Raw genomic sequence first — 16,169 nt, forward strand, 5'->3', positions numbered from 1 at the left:
TATATTGTTTGTAGAAAACATAAATCCGAAAGAAGAAGCACAATCTAAGATGTAGAGCAGTATATATTAAAAATGGGGAAGGCCAGTTTATGGGATTACCTTAGGTTTCCCATCCATAAAGGGTTTAGATTTATGGCATATCATCAGATCCCAAAAACCTGTTGGCCCATGACCTCTTAAATTTATATGGAGGGGGAAATGCCTCACTACTCAAAGGTAACAATTGGGGTTTATCTCCCTTTGCTATTGACTATCGACTTCCGGCTGTATTGCCATCCTGTGGGCTCCAAAAAGCTAGCAGGAACCTCTTGAAATGTAAACATGGCCTGAAAATCTCCATTCTGGAGTTAATGATGTTCCCTGGTTTGAGTGCGTCATTTAGGATACTCGCACATTCAGCTATGCATAACTTGCAATGCTTTGTCCCGTTGATGTAGGGGCCTGGGTTCTCAAGGATTTTCCATGAGATTGAGTATGGAATCCCATTGTCTCTTAGTCGCTAGACGTGGCTGGCCAGTGATGTTATGTATCTCCTTTCTGGAAATCCAAAGGAGGACCTATGGTTGGAGAGACGTTGCTTGAAAGAATTCCTGAAACATCCAATGTATATCCATGGGTATGTGTTGTCAGTGCTGTACCTGCTGTGGTTGCTGCTGCCGCCGACATCCTTGTTGGAGCTGGGACTGCTGGTGTTGGCATGGTTGGAGGAGGTATTACCATTGCTGCTAAAGGTGTCATCAACTGTGGTTCCCCTGGTGTTTCTGCTAGGGCCACTGTCACTGGACCTGTTGCTGCTGCTATAGGGGTTGTCAGGTCTGCTACTGTGGACATTAAGGAAGCTGTTGGTAATGCTGGTGTTGATGGCAATACTGCAGTTGTTGTTAGTGTTGTTGTTGTCAGCGAACTGCCAGTGCTGTCGCTGGTACTGTTATTGGTAATGTTGTTAACTGTGGCAATGGTGGCGGTGTTGCTGGTTCTATTCTTGAGTCTACAGCTGCTACTGCTTCTGCCGGTGGTATTGCCAGGGTTTGCTAGTACTTCAGCTTCACAGATGACCCCTTTGGCAGCACAGCCGGAAATCAATAGCCAATAGCAAAGGGAGATAACCCCCAATTGTTACCTTTGAGTAGTGAGGCATTTCCCCCGCCATATTTTTAAGAGGTCATGGGCCAACAGATTTTTGGGATCTGATGATACAACATAAAGCTAAATCCTTCATGAAACCTAAGGTAGTCCTATAAACTGGCCTTCCCCATTTTTAATACATACATATATATATATATATATATATATATATATATATATATATATATATATATATATACATACATACAGGTCGTTGTCGACTTATGACCTATCCAACTTACGACCAAACAACTTTACGATTGGTGCGGCAGCTCCTGGCAACAATAATAAATAGTCCAGCTGAAATCTAATGGGTTTAATTTCTTAGAAATTAACCTATCTATGGATGATGTCAGTTAACAAACGACATAGAAGACCTACAGCCAAGCACCAGTCTACAATAAATTTTTATGTAAGTTTTGCAAGTGTGTCTTGCACTACATTGTGTATTTCACGTATTTGCATTCTTTGGTACTTTTCTATGAACAAATAACACTGTTGTAGTATAATACAGAATGCTGTGTGTGACTTTTACCTGAGAATTTACCGTAAGAATGTAAAAATATAAAACAAAGCTATGCAGGCCTATAGGCTGACTTACGACCAAATCAACTTACAACCAGTCAGTTGGAACCAATTGTGGTTGTAAGTCGAAGACGACCTGTATAATATATGCACACACACACACATGTACATATATGTATGCGTGTGTGTATGGACAGAGTTATGATGTAAGCACGTGCTAAAACCCCTCATAACTTTTTTTTAATTTTTACAAATTTTTTGCGGTTCTGTCTTCTGCATAATGGAATTAATATGATTATGCAAAAAAAAAAATCTTTTTTTAATGAGAGTGAGCAAATGACCACTCTCAGACAATTTGGTCATTGGAAGAGTGACCCCTCCACCACCCAGTGACAAGTTCACAATCAAATTGAAATTTGGATTGAACACCTCATGGATAAGTTTTGGAGTTTTACTGTTTCAACATTACATTTGATATGTCTTCACCGAGAGTGGAATTATTTCAGAAACTGCAAAGAAATTTCTTCTTCAGTTTTTGATGGAAAACGCTCTTATAGCAGAAAGAAAACAGTGTGTTTGTCATCAACAAATGGTTTTACAGTCATTTGAAGATGTGATAGACAGCATTATTTGGCACTGTTGCAATTGTAAGAAGACCATGTCTGTGAGGAAGAATACTTTTATGGAAAAAAAAGTCAATTGGTGGTCTTCACACTTTTCCACATATCCCTAGACTTTATATATCAAATGCCAGTGACATGCTGCATGTCCATCAACAATATCAGCAGACAGGCAGCTGTCCAGTGGTACGAATTTTGCAGGGAAATATGTACCCAAATATTGTTGAAAAACAAGAAGAAATTGGGTGGCCCAAATCATACAATCCAAGTAGACGAAAGTTGGAAGAGTAGTAAAGAAATTTTGGATACTTGGAATATATAACACTGTAGAGAAGGATTACCTGCAACTTGTTCCTGACCAAAAAGCAGAGACACTGGAAACGGTCATTATTGAAAATGTTGAAGCAAGTTCCACCATCTTTACAGATATGTGGCCCAGCTATAACAATCTCACCAGACTGGGATATACCCATGGAACAGTGAACCACTCGTTTCATTTTGTAAATCCCATGACTGGTGTGTGTATGAACAATGTGGAATCATACTGGGCATGAATAAAACGGAGGCTCAAGTACATATGTGGTTCTAGTGGAGATATGCACTGGTCACATGTGGATGAGGCCATCTAGAGACCACTATAACATGAAATGTGACAATGCCTGGGAGAACTACAAGACATTTATAAAACACACAGTAGAAATTTATCCACAATAATTTAAAGGTGTTACAGATAATTCATTTTAATTACATTATTTTCTGTTAGTTAATGATTTTCTCTTAGGCCGTGTGGATGTGTGATTGTTTAAAACTCTTTCAATTTTGATTTTGAAGTATTTAAAAAATTATTTGGAAATTATAAAAAGAAATGAATGGTAGATTTGGACTGTCTATATTTTAAAACCACAAAGTCAAAAAAAAAAAAATTGAAAGGCATTGGAAAGTTTCAGAAGTAGGGGTAGGGAGAATAAAAGAAAACATTTTTTTCCTTTTTTTTTGCATAATCGTATTAATTCCATTATGCAGAAGACAGAATTGAAAAAAATTGGTAAAAATTCATAATAATAAAAAAGTTATGAGGGCCCTTCATGACTCTGCCTATGTATGTATATGTAGGTAAGTTCACAAGTATAGAAGAAGAGAGTGACAGTTAGAAATGATGTAGAAGAGAATGGGGGACAACAGTGGAGGCACAGTTGATGGTAAATATGAGTTTGGGGGAAAAGTGATACAAAACAGAAGTAGTCAGGAGAGAGGGTGTGATAAGGAACAGTACTTAAAGAGTAGAGAGCAGCAGAATAATAAAACTATAGGTAGATAAGAAACAGGGAGATGGTGTGTGGTGGTGAGTGGGTAAAGGGGAGAGAGAGAAAAGTGCAGTGACAGATATAGGGTGGATACAGTGAGTGATAAAAAGAATGTGGGAGGAAGGTAGTTAATGGCAGATATGAGAGAGTTCTAAAAATTATGTATAGCAGTCAAGTCAAACAATCCCCACACTCATCTTATTACCCAGTCCTCTATCATTTCTCTAACCATGGCACTATTCAGTTGTAATTTTATGAGAGCAGCTCTACACATTTCAACTTGCTTTTGTGCTGCAAGTTATCTCTCTGCCTAGAACCACTCCCCCTTGTCATCCAGCCTCATTCATTTTATCATCTTTTCCCACTTCCATGGGTTTCAGTGACATTTAGTGCTCAGTACTTCTTCATACAGCTGTCCTCATCCACATGGCATCATAGGATCGTACCAACACAGTCTTCTTTCTCACACACTATTTCTGATTTTCATAGTCTTCACATGTCCTCTGCATTCAGGGCCCATCTTTCACTACTACAAGTATTGCTGTTTGTATACAAGCAACATACAATCTGTTTTCAGTCTGAGAAAGAGACAGGGTTTATTGCTCCTGCACAACAGCTCCATTTAAAATCTACTTTTACTGTTAATCTCTCTCCAATTCCACTGCACTTCTTGTGCCAAAGTTTGCAATGAGTACATAGTACTTTTCTACATATCAAGCAGGGTGATATTTCCTGAAGGAAGTAGAGTCCAGTTTGTTTCCTGTTTATTAAAACTCTTTGCTAAGTTAACTTTAAGGTCCTTCAATTCCAGGTTTTGCTTCCACACCTGAAGTTTAATTCTACTAGAGATCTCACAATAAGAAATAAGTCATTGCTATCTAGCAGTTCCAAGGGGAAACTGGTCTTAAATTTTTGTTATGTCTTGGAGAAGTATGATGAACAGGCAGGGCCTGAGAAGCAAACCCTAGTCAACTCCTACCTCCACACTAAATCCATTACTGTACTCATTGCTAACTCTCCTCTTAAATGATAACACTCCTGTACATGGTATGTATGAGTCTCCCACTAGCTTCATCAATGACAACCATACAAGAGTGACGAACTGGCTTTCTCCAGGTCAATGAATGCTATATACGACAGTTAACTTTTAGCTAAATACTTATCCTATAGTTGTCTCATTAAAAAGAAGGTATCGATAGTACTTCTTCCTATCACAAAACCAAACTGCATGTCATTTTGTCCAATTCTTTTCCTAATTAAATAAGACAACTCTTTCTGTAATTCTCATGACCTGGTTCATATATTTGACACCTCTGTAATTACTTCTCTCTAAGGCATCTCTTTTACTCTTGTAACAGTTGATTATAACATTGCTACTTCAGTAGCTGGGTATGACACCTTCCTATGCAATCTGATTAACTATATAAATGCCTGGGTATTTCAAGCATCTCATCAGTGATTCCAGATGGATCAGGTGTTTTCTTTGCCTTTGTATCTTCACTGCTTTATCTATCATACTGCTGCCAATTAGGTTAGCTAGTCTCTCTGTCAAATCCATTTTGAGAAGGCCCTCCTTCTTCCATGCATTCTCAACATCTAATAGTCTTTCATAGTTACATCTTCTTTTTCAGCATCACTAAGTTCAAGTTTACCAATATAGAACATTGGCAAACCTCTTTCTACTTCTCCTTTTGCTATATAAAACCTGTCGCCTAACTTCTCTATTATACTGTATATAATGTTTTACAGCTTCCATTTTCTCAATCTCCCCAAACCTGTCTTTTTGCTTTTATGGCTCTGTCTACCTCATTGTTTCACCACCACATCACTCTCAGTCTAGCCAGGATTTTGCACCAGCCAGATTTGGTCTGTAACCTACAGTAGGTTGTCCTATAGAAAATTCCAGTTGTCCTCAATGTTATACGTCTCTATCTCCTCCAACTTTCTGTCAAATGCTTCAGCTTGAACTCCTGTAAATTTCTCACTGTTCATTGGATCTTTAAGCTCCATATCTTCCTTTACCAGACTGGTTTGTGTCTCTGACTTCATTCTAGCTCTAAGTCTGAAGTGGGTAACAACTAGCCAATGTTGAGGTTATGTATTCTTCATATTGACAACCAACTGTCTATTTGTTTTCTCGTGTGAATGTTGTCAATCAGGGTTATGTACCCACTAAGTTGATAGGTGATTAGGTGGCTGGCTCCTAGTACTTTCTGTACATAAATCTTCCATTCCTGCTACAAACTAGAGATTTCAATGAAATACAGCCCAGTATAAACATTATAAAAATATATATAGCTGTTCCATGAATTTGGATGACACTTGCTGATACAATATAATGATTGTTGGTTTATACATTGTGAATGTGGGTTTTACCTGTTATCATTTTTTCTCATATATTTTATAAGATATTGATTTTTGTGCACTGATTTTCCGACTCAGAACTAAACATGCATTCCAGTAGTCTCTTGCAACTTGGAAGCAGCACAATTAGCACAAGAAAAACAATAAAGCATTTCAAGACATGATAACATCGACACTGACGGAATGTGGGTGACATTGTCACACTGATATGATACCTTATTGCTCATCCTGATAATTTCTTCAGAAAAAATTTGAATAAAATACTCAATGAGCTAAGAGTTGTTTCTCCAACAGTAGAATGCTAAGTTTCAGTTTTTGATCCCAAGCAACAACATTAATTGAATTGCAGTAAATGCAGTTGGGTACTCAGCAGCAGATGCAGTTAATTGTGGTGGAGGATATTAAGAGTCACAACTGTAGAAAGAAAGACAAACAGGGAAAAGATCCAGATGGATGAAATTCTGGGAAAGAAGGAGCCGGCATAACAGTGAGTGTGAGGCTGAAGGGAACGGATGCACAGATAATGCTGAGAGGTGGAATGATGAATAGATTAGAGATGTATGGGTAGTGGAGGTACAAGACCATCATGTTTTGTGGAAGAGAGGCCATAACAGAAGTGATGAAGACAGAGAGAGTAGACCAGAGGGGCCAGAGACTGTAGCATGTCCATTAGTGACTGAATACCAATTTGTGTATACAGATGTGGGTAACAGAACTTCAGTGGAGACCCCACTTGAGGCTTTCTAGGACTGAAATAGTTTCTGGCCCTAAAGAGAAGGGCTATCTTTCAGATGCAGTTCTAGCTATGCTCAAGATGTGTTTTTGCTAAGAGAGATCCTGAGTAATAGTGAAGTCCAACATTTGGAGTGACTATAAGGACTCTAGTTGAGTACCACTCGTGTTTAGTGGGGCCATAATGCAGTGGTATTTTCTTAACATGAGTAGTGATATAGCTTCTGTGTTGTTAAGACATGCGGTTGCTATAGTCCCCCACTAACACATTCTCTCAAGGCCTCTGTTAATGGAATTAATGCATGTTTAGTATGTGACGTTTAGGCTACATGTGTGGGAAAAGTTAGGGAGGAATGAAGGTCTTTTCACTCAGAATGAAGGATAGATTGTTTGACTCTTGACTTAGAACTACTATGCTGCATGGTAGTGACATATGGGACTTAATTGCAGAAATAAGGCAAGCATGCTCTGTTGGAATACCTGAGTACAAATGAGCAGACAAAAAAACTGAGTATAAGATGAATCAGGAAGTGTGTACAATAGAGAAGGCTGTATGGGAATATAATGTGCATGGAGGATAAATGCTGCATAAGGAAGTGAGGAGCATTCCAAGTTAGTGGAATCTAAGGAAGAAAGCCAGGTCGGGTCAGGAAAATCCTGAGGAAGACATTGCGAGCAATCTACAGTACTAAAATCAAGACCTGTCAAAGAACAGTTGAGCTTACTGTGAACCAATGGCGATCCACGTGAATGGTGTCTCATAAAAACATTCTCTACACAAGCTAGTAAACTGTGCAGCTAGTCCAAGACTGTAGCCACAAAACTCCAACAGAAGACATACTGTGTTCTTGAGTTGGAGTCGATGTCTATAAATGATGTGGAGAAGAGCAAAGAAGATGATAGAAGAGGGAGGCCAAGAAAAACACAGAATGAAGTAGTGAAACCTGCATCTCATGGAGGAAATGTGAAAAAACTGTACTGATCAGTAACATGCAGTCCTGCAGAAAACTCTGTCCACACATACCCTAACTCAAGGGTAGTGTTAAGAGGATGTAATGTTTGTACCCTGCCAGGTCTACATTGGCTGCCACTTCACCATACATCTTGAACCACATCCTGGCATCTACCTAATACTCAAGCCCCTTCTCATCTACCTTCTTATCACTCATAACACTATATCTCTCATGTCCCCCACCACCTATGCTAATTGTACTATCTTTATCACTTTGCCCACTTGGACTTTTCAATAGACCTACTAATACATTTTAACCTTCACCGTGCTATACTCTAACCAGCAAGCTCTCTCTTCTGAACCACTTCTATTGCCATGTTCGCTATGTCTTCTGCCATATTGTCTCTGGTACGTCAGAAAACTCACTGGTTCATAGTCACGTGTCATTTTATGCTGATTGAGAGGCTCAGAAAGGACGTGTCAAAAGTCAAGATGGTTGCTGATGCCTATTTCACATAAAGTCGTGATTGGCTAGATTTGTCAATCACATGGGTAATATTCTTTCCAGGAAAAGTCACAATTGGTCAGATTTGCTGATCATGTGAGCAAAATTCCTGCAAATTACAACATCAGTTGATTGCTGAATATTGTCACTACACAGGCAATGTTATTCATTTTCAGTCTTCCATCACTCCCCTTTCTACAGTCACCTATCTCTGCAGTCTTCCATCGCATTCTTGTTCTTTCCAACGTCCCACCTTCTCATATTGTTCTTTCTTTCTCTTAGATGCATCTCCTCAATTACTTGTGAAAACGTACACTCCCAAATCTATTGTGTATTCTCTAAACCTACATTCACCCTGCTCTCCCCACTTCTGTAATGTTCCCATTCCAAATTTACATTTCTTGTGTCCATGGCCCCATCACCAACACCCAACACAAGCAACAGTTTACACTGGAAAGTGGTTGGTTAAATGAGCAAAAAAATGTAAGGTTCTGAACTGTCTCCTGATCTGCCTCACCAAGAACTATTTAAACTCTCTAATGTTTGTGCAGAAGAGATAGCACCCAGTGGCTGATATTAAGAAGAGATCCCAGCCAAAGAAACCAACCCAAATGACACATACAAGCATCAGTCTTTGAGAGCTACAGCTCACAATGAGAGAATGCTTGGACCATGAAGACCCATTAGAAGTGGATGTATGATGATGTGTGTGTGTACACATAAAAAAAGAGCTAATGATGCAAATAAACGAATAAAACCACTTAGGCTAGATATATAAAATATACATATTAAGCATGGATCTCACTTGTTGACTCTCTCTCTCTATATATGTGTGTATGTGCATGTATTTATATGTGTGTATGAGGGATGCTGAAAAGTTCCTGACTTTAAGGGTATCACGAAAGACTTGGTTGGAGGCCCAACCTTCTGAGTTCTTTTACAGGGTTTAGAAAAACTGAAAGATTGCTGCAATAAGTATATGAATCTTAGATGGGAGTATGTTGAGTAAAATCATAATTAACTGATCCTCCTGTATTTTCTTTTACCCAAAGCCAGGAGCTTTTCAATTCACTCAGCCAAAAATTTGCAAATGACATGTTGTACTGCTTGGCATTCACGTCCCAAGCTCCAATACGAACATTTCAGAGTGTTTGGTGTCAATCTGAGGACATGTACCGAGAGCGATAAAAATCAAACAGCCAGTCAACATCAGTGTTTGGCGTGATCACTATTTATCTTCCCACATGGCCTCAGACTCAACACGGAGACCTACATCAAGTACCTGGAGGAGGTAGTGCTGCCCTGGGTCAAGAGAGTGGCTGCTGAAAGACCCTATGTGTGGCAAAAGGACTCTGCACCATGCCACACAAGCAGGAGAACCCAGTCATGGCTGTCAGAAAATTTCTGTGACCATGTCACCCTAACGTCTGGCCACCTAACTCCCCAAACTGCAACCCCTTTGATTATTATGTGTGGGGCGCAGTTGAGCAAGAGACCAACAAAACTCCTTTGCAACACCAAAGATGAATTGAAGGCAAGGATTATGGCAGCATCATTGAATAAATTTACTGTTTAGTATTTCAAGATATTTTTATGTGATTTTGGTAAATATATCTGTTAAAATGAGATGTCAGTGTTACTTTCATTTTTGTGCAATTTAGACGACAGTTTATTCACTGCACCCTGTATATATATGCATGGGCGTTCAGAAATGATTGATATGTGCAACACAGTCTTGAATTCTGTGCCTGATAACTAGAAGAACTAGAAAATTTTTTGTTTTAATTAAAAAGAAATAAACATAAAAGAAAACAGTTATATTGCACAATGCTCATATACTAGCTTAGTTACAGAACCATACATTCCTTCTCAAAAGCTGCCAAAAAAAAAGCTCATCGCACACACACAACCCTCAAACTAATGCTGATTAGAAATTTCAAATGCAAGCTGAAAAGAATTTGACATACCTGTATCTATGTACAAATACACCCTTGAATATATAAGTCAGCATGTTTCTTATCTCTTCTTGGTTTTCTTCAAGCTGGAAAATTAATTTCAACATGAAAATATTTACAGTTCTATATTTAAGATATGTGGAATTATGCACATTATTTATATTTGACGGATATTTGTCCTCATCTTGTTTGTTAACACAACGTTTTGGCTTAACCACTACGCCATATGCCCACGGGCATAGTGGTTAAGAGCGCGTGCTACTAACCCCAAGATTCCGAGTTTAATTCCAAACAGTGACCTTAATAATAATAATAATAACATCAAAAAATACCTTAGGAATGAGAACCCAGGTTCAAAATTTTCCCAAGACACCTGATGAAAGCTGGAGGGTATAGCAGCCAAAACATGTTAACAACAAACAAGATTAGGACAAATATCTGTCAAATGTAGATAATGTAAATAATATATGAAAATATTTATATTTTACTCATGGAGTCATTTTAAATGCATTATTAATATTCATAATACTGCTTTGAAGCAAATCCCAGCATTCCAAAGTTGGTCTGGATGCTCTTTTTATATCTTCAGAAAATCCACACAAGACATACAATTGAGTAGTTGTAAACTATGAACTTCATAGTAACTAATATTAAAATTGGATGCATTCTTATCTGTGTAATTTCCTAGTTATTCCACACACTGCTTGGTTGTTCATTAATACTTAAACTTAAAAAAAGCAAACCACTTAGTTGACTTATGTTGTATAAAGCCTCAAGTATTTGATTTTACATATATCAATGGATAGTTAAATTAAAGTGAAATAATCTTGCTTAGCAAATTAGCTGTGGATGTTACATTTTTATTTTTTATGTGTTTCAGACCAAAGGTTGTGGCCGTCCTGGGGCATCACCATTTTTCTTCTTTTTAATTTTTCTTTTAGGTTTAAGCCCCCCAGCATTTAAACCAGCCATATCTATCCCAAATATGCCACCTGTTTTACATTCAAACCAGCCAGATCTAACTTTCAACGTCATTCTTTTTTAAAATACACAACCACATCATTGAAATTTCAAAGCTACAAGATAATACATGATTAATTAAAAACAATAAGAATGAAACAGCATTACAATTGACAGAATAATCTGAATGCTAAAGGGTTTAAATGTTTATCAGTATTATGAGAATAGACAGATACATACATCAGCAGACAGGACAGCAGATATTCAAATATGCTGATTTACACTGTGGAATTTCCATAGCTCTCTGTATCAAAAGCTTTTATAATCAATGAAACTTAGTACAGGTCTGGTTGTACATCCATTGTCCTGTCAATGATGTTTCATAGGATGTACACAGCATTAACTGTTCTGTTACTCTCAAACCATTACTTTTTCTATTAGTGAGTACTCAATTCAGTTGAGTCCTTTCATATTACACCCTTATGTATTTCAATTAATATGTTAACCGTTACAGCCTGTAACTGAAACTTACCGATGACACCATATATTTTTGGTCACACTGCATACTCTTTAATTACAAATAAATTTAATATTTTTGCATTTTTACAATATTTCATAATTTTAATATTTAGCACTCATGTTATTTAAATATCCTCAAAACCATGTCAAAGATAAAGACTGAAAATGTACCACCAGTGGTGTATATGGTAGTTACGTGAAGTTTGCAAAGAACCACTGATGGTACATGTAGCAGTTAATGTGTTAAATACTGTAGATTTTGTAAAATAACTTCTTCTTTATTGGTGTATGAGTGTGGTGTTTGGAATACTAAAATTTGAAGAAAAAAACTGTAGCTGAAGTTTAGTCATAAAATTATATTAATTACAAGTCTGTTTTATTATTTATTTGTTTCAGTCATTAGACTGTGGCCATGCTGGGGCACCACCTTCAAAAATTTTTATCGAAATGGATCAACCCTAGTACTTATTCTATCAGTCTCTTTTGCTGAATTTCTAAATTACTGGGACATAAACGCACCAACACCAGTTGTCAAGCAGTAGTGGGGGACAAACACACACACACACATATATACATATGTATATATGACAGGCATCTTTCAATTCCCGTCAACCAAATCCCTTCACAAGCATTGATTGGCTTGAGGTTATAGCAGAAGACACTTGCCCAAGGAGCTATGCAGTAAAATTGAACTCAGAACTACGTCGTTGGGAAGCAAGCTTCTTACCACTTATTTTTTTGTTTAGATATTACAATATAGAGATTTTAGCTAGTTTACAACAGGAATATATAATAGAATTAGAGTGTAGTATAAGTGTGTACTTTACTAAAAAAAAGCATGTGAAGTTGCGTAAAAAAAAAAAGCATGTGCACTACCAAAGTAAAATACCATTAAATTGAAGAAAACCGCAATGAAATAATTTCAGTTTGCATACATAATAAGGATGAAAACATTCACTAATAAAAGATACAATTCTCAAATGCAGGATAATGCTAATAATATAGCCGGAACAGAATAAACTATCCATATTTTGGAGAAAAATCTCCTTGTCTATGTCTTTCAATACATCTCAATACTTCTAAAGCAAACTTTGTTGACTTTCAATGTAAGCTGAATTTAATTCATTAATAAAGTAATTTGTCACTCATTCTACAAATAAAATTTCAGGGACATAAAATTTAAAATTAAAATGTTGGATATTGGACAATAAAAGTATTTCATAAAAATAAATTATCTCAATTTTTAAAATAGGCACACCATATCCCTGTGTGTTATAAGAGGTTATAAAAGGGTTGGCATTAGGAAGGATACCCAGCTGTGAAATTAAGTCCTCAAAAAGCCTTATCCTATCTCTACCAGCTTCTGTGCAATGACAACCAGAAAATTAATTCAATTAACTTTCCAGTGATTGCTTTGCTTTTTTTGTGTTTGTTTTTTATATGTTGGCATTTTCAGCATAGATTTTTAGCTTGGCTTCTGTCTTTATGTTCTTGCTTGATGGGGCTGGGGTCATTCCAAGTTAGTGGCCACAGAGGTGTTATCATGCATAGAGCTGACTGGGTCCACCAGTGCTCTCCATCGCCGGTGGTCTAGTGTCAACCCCTTTTCATCCTCCAAGGTGGCATCAAGTCTATGGAGATTTTTCCCAATCCTGTCAAGCCCACAGCAGCTGCAGGCTGGAATACTTTTGCATATCGATTTTCTTCTACTTACAGAGGAGCCTGAATTCAGAATTTCTGCTGATAGCTTTCTTCATCCTCCCTATAGTTTTATATCTATCTAAATATATTTTCCCCTTCATGAACTCCATTCCATTCTCTACCATTCCATTTATATCCACATCCTTGTACCTTGAGAGTATGCCCTGGCACATTTCATTCTCTCAAACTGGAATAACCATGTATCTCCTCTACAGCAAGACACCTGTTTCTGTCTTTCTATAATGGTTTAACTCACATCACCTGGCACAAAACCACCATCTTCAACACCACACTCTCTCTCAGTTAAGGGATCTTTATCTTACAAGTTATGTGATGAGCTCACCAATGCTGGTGCCACATAAAAAGCACCCAGTCCACTCTATAAAGTAGTTGACATTAGGAGGGGCATCCAGCTGTAAAAACCATGTCAAAGCAAACAATGGAGCTTGGCGCAGTTCCCAGGCTTACCAGTTCCTGTCAAACAGTTCAACCCTTGCCAGCATGGAAGATGGACTTTAAATGATGATGATGATGATGATATATATATATATATACACACACACACATACATACATACATACAAACAGACAGACATCATGAATAGCCATCCTCAACAGCTTAGCAACACTGCAGCCCTCAGAATATCTTCTCTGCCCGTGTATTCTCTTAAAGAAATTATAAGTTGGACCAACACCAACAGCTTCTTTAACCTTAGAGGGAGGTCCTGTAGAGCTATTAGCACAGCTCTGAAGTGTGAAAAAAAAACAAAAACCGATATTAACACATATTAAAATCCACTCAAATCTCTCACCTTTTCCCCTCTGCAAATTCTAATAAACACAAAAATTTACAACTAAACAGCTGTAGCATGATCAATCTCCATATCAGGCCCAACTCTGTGCTTAGTGATACATAAAAATCAGAGCTAATCCCTTTCAATGTTTAAGAAGCTGGACAGTAAATAGATGGTAACCTGTCTTACTTTACACATTACAACTAAATTACTCAGTTAAAAAATTAACATGTTACAGCATAATCTTGGGCCCAGTGAAAACAAGTTACACATTTGACTGGAAGCAATCTCTCAAACATGGGTCTGCCAGAATGAACTGAAATATTGCTGTGGAAGGATTCCGACCACCCCTCAAGTGACTAAAGGTAGACTGTCTCATTGTTATAAATTAAAGAACTGTGAGCAATTGACAGTTCGGGTTTGTAAACAGTTCACTGTGAGCCGTGACTGAGAGCATTGAGTCTTGTGTAATATTTATAGTAGTGCATTATGTAGATACTTTCTTTCCCCACTGCTTCATTATATTATATATCCAATACAAGGATATAAAAGTGGCAACAAGTTGTTTGAAGCTTGTGTTAGACGTTTAAAATTTTTTTTTCTCGATAGGAAACCAAAGAAAAAAATCATTTAACACAGAGAACTTATTGGCCTCCATGGTGCAGTTGCAACAACAACAACAACAAAACCAACAGTTGTTGGAATTAATGTTGAAGAAGTCTGAAAATACTTCAGGTTTGTACTCACCAGACAGCGTAGCAAACTCAATTGAAGAATTCAGCTATACTCCAGAAGAAGGGATTACCTTCTGTGCATATTTTTATAGATACAAAGAAATCTTCAAAGAAGAGTGTAAAAGTTTTGTTTTTCTATTTTGTCTATATGTATTAACCTGCAAAACTTTAACTGTGGAAGACAATGTGACTCCACTGTCACCATTGAGGACAGTTAAAGGTGAAGAAGTTAAATTTGTTACTGTACGATGGACTAAAACTACAGCTTTCAATACTGGGAAAGTGTAGGGAACGCCATCGAAAAGAGTGTAAAAGTTGGTCTGACAAGAAAAATGTATGACTACTTTCAAGACAGAAATCCCCATGGAAATATTGTATGACATTTTTGAGGTACCAACACCCAAACAATTTGAAACTACGCGTTCTAGCACCAGAAAACAGAAAAGAATGGAAACACTGGAATTTAACTCTAAGCGTAAGAGACATTAAAACTCTGAGCAGAGTTCAATTCTCAAAAGGGGAGAAGTGAGGGGAAACTAATTCTAAAAAGGGGAAATGTTGTGAAAGGATTCTGACCACCCATCGTGACTGAAGGTGGACTGTCTCATTGTTATAAATTAAAGGACTGTGAGCAATTGACAGTTCAGATTGGTAAGCAGTTCACTGTGAGCCATGATTGAGAGTGTAGAGTCTTGTGTAATATTTTGTTGTGTAAATACTTTCTTTTCCTCCTGCTTTGTTATATTACATATCGAATACATGGATATAAAAGTTATTTAACAGCAAGCCTCAGTGCAGGTCTTATCATTGGTATACATAAATACAAGTGATAAATTGGCAGAGTTTACCCATAGAAAATTGTAACAGGAACTGTGTATAAATTTAGAGGTATAAACTCATTAACAGCCATTAATACTGAAGTTTTCATTATACATAGCAAATGTAAATTGAATGCTGAGGTGCTGAGGTGGTGAGGCAAGACCTTCGTACATTGGGCCTCACCGAGGCGATGACTACGGACCGAGACCTTTGGAAATGGGCTGTGCGTGAGAAGACCCGGCAAGCCAAGTAAGATCGTTGCCAGTGCCCCTGGACTGGTTCTTGTGCGGGTGGCACATGAGATGCACCATTTTGAGCGTGGCCGTTGCCAGTACCGCCTGACTGGCTCCTGTAGGATTTTCGAGCGAGATCGTTGCCAGTGCCCCTGGACTGGCTTGTGCGGGTGGCACATAAAAGACACCATTTCGAGCGTGGCCGTTTTCGTGCGGGTGACACGTAAAAGCACCCACTACACTCTCTGAGTGGTTGGCGTTAGGAAGGGCATCCAGCTGTAGAAACTCTGCCAAATCAGACTGGAGCCTGGTGTTGCCATCCGGTTTC

General features: G+C 37.8%; 1 protein-coding gene and 1 non-coding gene across 5 annotated transcripts in view; both read right to left on the reverse strand.

Moving 5' to 3' along the window:
• The window catches only part of LOC106877516 (cohesin subunit SA-1), a 106,783-nt gene that overhangs the window by 74,010 nt on the left and 16,604 nt on the right, over positions 1-16,169 (reverse strand). For all 4 annotated transcript variants that reach the window (XM_052974647.1, XM_052974645.1, XM_052974644.1 and 1 more), the window contains exon 8: positions 10,095-10,168. In XM_052974647.1, coding sequence (XP_052830607.1) covers positions 10,095-10,168 — 74 coding nt within the window. The remainder of the gene's footprint in view (positions 1-10,094; positions 10,169-16,169) is intronic.
• On the reverse strand, positions 14,936-15,089 carry LOC128250192 (small nucleolar RNA SNORA79). The gene has a single exon (XR_008266290.1). It is a non-coding gene; the product is annotated as a small nucleolar RNA SNORA79 (small nucleolar RNA).

This window comes from Octopus bimaculoides, chromosome 19 (genome assembly GCF_001194135.2).
Source record: "Octopus bimaculoides isolate UCB-OBI-ISO-001 chromosome 19, ASM119413v2, whole genome shotgun sequence".
Classification (NCBI taxonomy): domain Eukaryota; kingdom Metazoa; phylum Mollusca; class Cephalopoda; order Octopoda; family Octopodidae; genus Octopus; species Octopus bimaculoides.